The 7,374-nt window shown below is 39.1% G+C and overlaps 1 protein-coding gene across 3 annotated transcripts in view; it reads left to right on the top strand.

The window, feature by feature from the left end:
• The window catches only part of DAB1 (Dab, reelin signal transducer, homolog 1 (Drosophila)), a 1,330,586-nt gene that overhangs the window by 1,161,212 nt on the left and 162,000 nt on the right, over positions 1–7,374 (top strand). For all 3 annotated transcript variants that reach the window (XM_011973852.1, XM_011973851.1, XM_011973853.1), the window contains one exon: positions 1,559–1,698. In XM_011973852.1, coding sequence (XP_011829242.1) covers positions 1,559–1,698 — 140 coding nt within the window. The remainder of the gene's footprint in view (positions 1–1,558; positions 1,699–7,374) is intronic.

Genomic DNA, 7,374 nt, shown 5'->3' with positions numbered 1-7,374 from the left:
ATCTCCTGACCTCATGATCCGCCCGCCTTGGCCTCCCAAAGTGCTGGGATTACAGGCGTGAGCCACCGCGCCCAGCCCATCCAACACTTTTAAAAAGGGAGGCTCAGACAGTCTAGTTGACTTATGAGAGGGACCCATGATTGGAAACGAGGATGTCTGATTCTAAAGCTTGAACCTTCTTACACACCTAGCGTAATGCAGATACATTTGTATTTGCAGCCAACAAAAACTTAAGCTTCTAAGGGCACAGACGTTGTCTCATTCATCTGTTGCCAGTGAATAGTAGCACTGATACAGAGGAGATGCTCGGTAAGGGATGAATGTATAAATGAATGAAATGAAAGTTGTATTTTGTCATTAGAAATGTACTATATGATGGTTAGTGATTGCTGTTGTGTTTTTCCATTTTAAGCATGTCTTCTGATAATTATCAACCCCACAAGATAGAAAGGCCTTAGTTTGCACATCTATAGATAGAGAGAAATAGGCTGAATTATCTCTAATGTCCTCAGCTCTGTGTTTCTGACAGAATGAGGTAAGCATGATGAAGGAGAAATCAAGAATTGAAGTTAATGATATTATAGGAGATGAATAGCAGACAGATAGGACACTCCGGGTTTTAAGAACCAACTGTACAGTGTCCAGACCTCTGACTAGTCAAAGTATGATGAGGTTAGTGATGGGTTTGAGTTCCTATGTATTCATCTTATTTGAGACTATGTTTACTTGGGCAAACTACCTAAACTCTGTGATCTTCAACTTCATCATCTGGAAAATGGAACTGGTTTGCTTGTGAAGAGTGGGGATAAAGTGTATAGAACATCTGGCATGGAGCGCTTCCTCAGTTCAGAGTTAACTTTATTGTCCTCACTTCATGTAGATATGCTTGAGCTCCTGGTTGATGTGTCTTAGCAAAATATTATCTTAATAATTATTGAGAGAGCCTGTTGGAAGGGGCAGACACACAATAGCACGTAGCATGGAAGCCTATTTCCCTGCACACATGACTTACCAGAAGAGATGGCATAAAACCATTTTTTGATAATTGTCCTCAGGTCATTACTCTGGAGTTTCACTGTAAAACAGCTTGTGGAATTGGGTGGGAAGAGGGTCTTGGACCCTGGCCAAGCTATTATTGAATGTTGGCAATGCCAGAGACTCGGTGCTAATATTATTCTAACAACAATTTCAGACATGAACTCTTAGTGGGTGAATATTATCATTTGTTGAATATCTCTTGTTTATCAAACCCTGAATTACATGCTTCACACATGTTATCTGATTTATCATAATACCCTGTTGGGGTGGTTATTTTTAACTTATTTTTCCCTACCTGAGAAAACTGAGTCTCAGAAAGGAGAAGTAATTTGTCTCAGGACTTAAATGGATGGAGTCAGAATGTGCATCTAGGGATACTACTATTCTTTTCTCCTGGGTCCAGTGATTTGACTTTCTGGGAATGTATATGAAACCAGACAGCGGATCTTGGAATTGTGGATACTCAAAGCCACTGGGGTCTGCACAACTACATATTTGAATCTGCTTTTTCTCTTTTTAGGTCAGGATCGCAGTGAAGCCACTTTGATAAAGAGGTTTAAAGGTGAAGGGGTCCGGTACAAAGCCAAATTGATCGGGATTGATGAAGTTTCCGCAGCTCGGGGAGACAAGTTATGTCAGGATTCCATGATGAAACTGAAGGTGCTATGCAAACGTTTTCTTTTAAATACTTTGTGTTTAATGTGAATGAGGAAAAGAATTACCATCATAATTGTGAATAACTTTATTCGTTTATTGGTAAATTACTTGGCTCACTGTTGAATCACCATATTTTTTCACTGGGAAGAGATTTCAATCATTCAGCAAATGTTTATTGAGCACCTACTATGTGGAAATATTTTGGTAGGCCCAGTTTTACAATTTTTGAGTGTATCACATTTTATTCCATTTTATTTTCATTTTGCAACTCCTGAAAAAATAAAATTACAAAATTATCACATTTTTTATCCCCCACATTTTATGAATTTTGCCACCTTTTTATTTTTGAATAAATAATATGTATTTTTGCCATATGGTAAGAGATGTTAAGATAAAAGTTGATTTTATTCATTCTTATCATCTCTACTAATGTACCCCAAACACTTTAAAATAATATCCTTAAAGTAAAATGTAATTATATTTTGGGATTTGGAAATATCATGAAGAGATTTCTGATTTTAAATGTTATAAAGAAGCCTTTTCTCTGAGGAATCGAAGAAAGAAATTAGAATTTTTTTTTTTCTTTTTTTTTTGAGAAGGAGTCTCGCTCTGTCACCTAGGCTGGAGTGCAGTGGTGCAATCTCAGCTCACTGCAACCTCCGCCCCCCAGGTTCAAGCAATTCTCCTGCCTCAACCTCCTGAGTAGCTGGGATTACAGGCGTACACTACTAGGCCTGGCTAATTTTTGTGTTTTTAGTAGAGATGGGATTTCACCATGTTGGTCAGGCTGGTCTCAAACTCCTGACCTCGTGATCCATCCACCTCGGCCTCCCAAAGTGCTGGGATTACAGACGTGAGCCACTGCGCCCAGCCAGAAATTAGAAATTTTTTTAATATACAAAATAAATTATTAAATTTTATTAAACAGCCTTAAGAGTATACAAAAATAACACTTTTCTCAGATTCTGATGTCCATATATTGTTTCTTTTAAAAAAGTTATAAAACATTGAAAAAATAAATGATTTAGCAAGAAGTCTACAAATATCATATGTATTTCAAACGTATATAATTTATTTTTCTGATTACAGAGTTCACTTATGTGCATTATGAAATATTTTGAAAATACAGAAAAATATAAGGAAGAAAACTGAAATAATCCACAATCCCACAAAGCCAATCAGTGTCAACATTTTTGTGTATAATTTGCAAGTTCTTTTTGTGGTTTTTCATATATAGTATATGAATTATACACATATATGTAATAAAATTGGAATTATAATTTATACAGTTTCCTGTCCTAGGACTTTTTCTCCTTCATCTAATAATATATATGAGCATATATACATATATATATCTTCAAATAGCCCATGAAGATATAACTTTGTCAATGAAATATTTTCAAATGTAAAAGGAAGAAAAGAAAAAAAAGCTTGTTAGGTGTGTAAAAGTATTAAAACCTGTAAAATGCATAAATGTAAAATGTGATAAAATCTGCATCACCTTTACTTTCATAGATGCTGAGTAAATCACAGTTATTATTTTTGTTTATGCTATACACATTTTTTAGTAGGTTAGCATACATATCAGATGCTAAGTTTCCCTATAGTATGGCTCTAAGAATCATGAGTTTTTAAACTCTTAATTTTCTACACTGGATATTCATTTATATATCTTCTTTTTATTTGTTAAGCTGTTATATAAACAAACTTTATTTTAATAGTTATGTATTTACTATAAAGTATACTAGAAAAAGGCATAAAAGACATCAAAACCATGATTTTGCAATCACCTTGGAATAAGTTAATGCATCTTTTTTTTTTTCAATAATTAAGCAATTTTATACAATTTTACGGTAGTCCGATGATGAGTTTTCTTCTCCCAGGTTCAGAGCTGAGTGATTAATAGACAAGAGTTGGACAGGAAGAATTCCAAACTCCATCTTTCTGCCTGATAAATCCTGGCCTGGAGGATGTGACTTAGATACACAGTCACAGTGAGCATCCTTGAATGAGATGAGCTATTCCACTTGGTTTGCAGGGGTGTTGGACAACTGCAGATCCCCCTGTTTTCCCACCCTCTGCCCTTGCCCAGAGTAGGACCCGTGACTCGTGCATAAGATCAGATGAGAATGCAATCTGTCTATCCGCAGGCAAATTACAAAGAGAGCCCCAGAAGAGATTGATTTTTGTATGTTCAGCCGCTGCTTCAAACTCTCCAATCAGATAGAGCCACACCTTCCATCCCAAGGGGACCCTAGTCAAAGATGAGGATAAGGGCCAAGATCTTGATTATTGCTGAAGTCCCTCCTCAGTGAATATGAAGTTTGGCAAATGGAGATTTGCTCTAACAAATCTTAATTAAAAGGCATGAAGAAAATGCAGAGATCTGGTTCTCATCCAGAGCCATAAGTCTGCTTAGGAGGAGAAAGGAGCTCATGCTCCCAGCATCTGGGAGACGACCATTCACCAGGTTCAGTCACAGAGCACTTCATTGGCCAGCCGCCTTCTTGGAAACCTGAGGCCTAAGTGGGTGTGAGTCAGGAGTTGGCCTCCCTGAACATTCTCACTCAGTATTAACATTAGCCTAAGCTAGCTGGACTAGGCCTAGCAATGGCTGCCAACCGTGTGTGTGTGTGTGTGTGTGTGTGTGTGTGTGTCCCCTGCAGTGAAGTGCTCCATCTGTCACCTCTCATAACCATGAGGTCCCCAAAGCCCTGAGAGTTTGTCCTACTATAACATACTCCTGTCAGCTGTGCTGAACTTTTTGAGGGGTCCTTGATTTCCAGACAGTTGTGTTTCATTATTTGCAGGTTGCTGAGAAGAATGTTGACATTTCAGCTCCCAGTGGTTTTTCTTTAGGAAACATAAATGATCAATTCTCTATTTGGCCATCTGCCCAGGAAAGTCAGAGAGATGTACAAAATGCCTCTTACCTTTGCAAAAAGGCCCACTTACTCACGTTAGGCCATATGAGAAATAAAAATTCTGTTGCCTTTGCTAGACTCTCTGAAGCTGGTGCATGTTCTTGCATTAGAGAGTTTTCTCTTGGATTGTAGGGGATTGAGAGGGGATTCATGTAATGAATATGAGTGACCCATTGCGTGTCTACCAACAGAGCATCATGATCATCATCATCATTATCATTTGTTGACATCATAATATTTTAATTTACAATCCACAAAGCGTTTTCACATATATTATATCTTTTGATCATATGAGATATATATTAGCTTCCCTATTTTGTAAAGAAGAAATCTGAGGGTCAGAGAAGTTAAAGTATTTGCCTCACAGCCTTCATTTAATCTATGATAAAATGAATTCTAACCCAGATACCAAGACAGCCTGTGTTTGACAAGGCACAGTTTTGCCCTTAATTGTATTCTGTTTTGTATTTGCATTTAATTTATTGTGGTTCCCAAACTAGGTCTTAAGCTCCTACCAGTAAGCTATTACCCAGTAGTCACATCACACATCATTGACTTCTAAACTAGTCAGCTTTCAGAAACAAAATGGTGGCAATTAAAGTTAAGGAAAAGGATGAGGTCTCCAAAGACAATGCCTAGAGAGCTAGGTGCAGAACGTTAGGTATGTCCGTCAGAGTCCTGAAAGAACCAAAATCTACCCCAGAAAGATCAGATGATGGTACTTTAATGAAGGAGCAACTTCCAATGGGTGGGTAGATTTAAGGTAGCAAATGAGGGGTGGTGAGGTACTCAGAATCTAGCAACAGTGGGAAGCTATTGCCACTCCTAGGAAGATATATATTTACTGGAGCACAGGAAGAGCAGAATTGATAAGAAAGTCTGCCTTTCTCACCACACAAAATATAGCTACTACCAGAGATGCAAATGAAGGATGATAAGGGAATGGGGAGCAATGCCCTGACCTCTCTCTCCTTCCACCCGCTGATCTCCTGACTGTGCCTTGCATTGGTGGAACACAACTGGAGCCATGGAGAAGGAAGCTCAGGAGATCAGAGGATGCAGTTCTAGTCTGTAGGAATCAGTCTCTGGGCAAAAACGGGACAGAGAAAGATACTTGTACTCCCCTTTTTAACTGGGAAAAAAATGAAACTTAGAATGAATTTTTTCCCTTTGGTTCATATACCTGGTAACTACCTAGAACTGAGAGTGGAGAATGGAGACTAGGCTTATTACATGGGGCTTTCTGGAATAGCATTCTAAGGTTTTCAGAATTCATGCCTGAAGCCTGCTGCATTTACACATATGCTTTACATGTTCCCTGGAGAACACAGTCATAACGTTGGGTGCATGTACCGTGCTGTGTGAATGTTCTCAGAGCCCTGTCATGTACATCATACATCTGATTCTCACAGCAACGCCTGGGCTGGACAGGGCAGCCTGTGACTCTTGCTTGTCATGCCTGACCTTTTCTCTATATGTAACTTCCTCCATTGAGATGCTGCCTACTTATGACTCCCTTGAGGATGCCTGTGTCAATCATTTCACACAGTGCCTAGCACGTGGTATTGCTTAATCATATCATATTAGCTCTCGAAAGAATAACGGTTATTTACTGAGCCCTCCCTGCACACTGTGCCAAGTGCAGTAGATGCATAGTTTGCTTAAGTGTCCCCACACTCTTATGAGGTGAGAAATGTGAATATTATTCTCATTTTTGGGTTCCTCTTCACCATTAAGTTTGGAAGCTGTTGGTTCTACCTAGCTATTTTCATAAACTTTTGGACATATCTGTAGCATGCATCATTGCATGGTCATTTTTTAAAAACCTGTTTCTCAAAAAGGGGCTCTTAGAGAAGAGAGGATTGTAGTAGAAGGATTCCTACCTTGAGAATCAGAAAGATCACTGTTTGACTTTCAGTTCTATGACTTATTAGTCTCTTTAGGTTCTAGGAGGTCATTTGATCCCCTGGCCTTATGTTTCCTCATCTGTAAAATGAGGGAGGTAATTCTTACTTCCCAGGATTGTGATATTGACTAAATTATATGATAGGTAAAAGAACCTCTAGCATAGGCATCCAAGAAAATGTTTGACTCTCTGGTTTCCAGATTTCCAGTGGTGACTTACTAGATCAAATGGCTAATATCAGGCACAGAGTCCATAACAGGACCTATATCCACATCTTTTGACTCCCTAACCAGAGCTGTCTCCTGAGCTTCTGTTAGTTCTGCGCAGTGGCCATGAATAGTCTTGTGGGGAGATGAGCCCGTCAGTGTCCTGAAGGTACTGTCTTGCAGCAGGCCCACTCTAGACTGAGTGCAGTTTTTCAGAGCTTGACCCAGAGTCCTGTCTCACAAGAAAAACATGCTTGCTAAGATGGGACTTTTCTTTCCCCAAAGATAGCACCTTATGGATTGTCCTTCTCTTTTTCATTTGTCATGTAAAGTCACCATCAGCAGCCCCAAGTGGAAATGCTCCTGGAACATGTATGTTGGCTTTTTCCATCCTTCTTTACCTACAGCCGTGTTCTACCAGGGGAATTCTTTGGTAGCTACTTGATACCAACAAGCAAAGGGGGCCTTAGTGTCTAATCAGTACTACTATGTGCCAGGAATTATTGCTTTTTGATATTCCAGGAAATCTGTGAGCTAAGAGCTGTTAGGACTGTTTTGGAGATAGAGACATTGAAACTTCTCTTCCTGACCAAAGGTGTAGCCCTTTCCCCAACCTGTCCTGTGCTCTTCTCACCTAAAGGAA

Source organism: Mandrillus leucophaeus, unplaced genomic scaffold (genome assembly GCF_000951045.1).
Source record: "Mandrillus leucophaeus isolate KB7577 unplaced genomic scaffold, Mleu.le_1.0 Scaffold14, whole genome shotgun sequence".
NCBI classification, from domain to species: domain Eukaryota; kingdom Metazoa; phylum Chordata; class Mammalia; order Primates; family Cercopithecidae; genus Mandrillus; species Mandrillus leucophaeus.
Note: the sequence above shows the minus strand (reverse complement) of the source record. Positions and strands in the feature narration are given on the sequence as shown.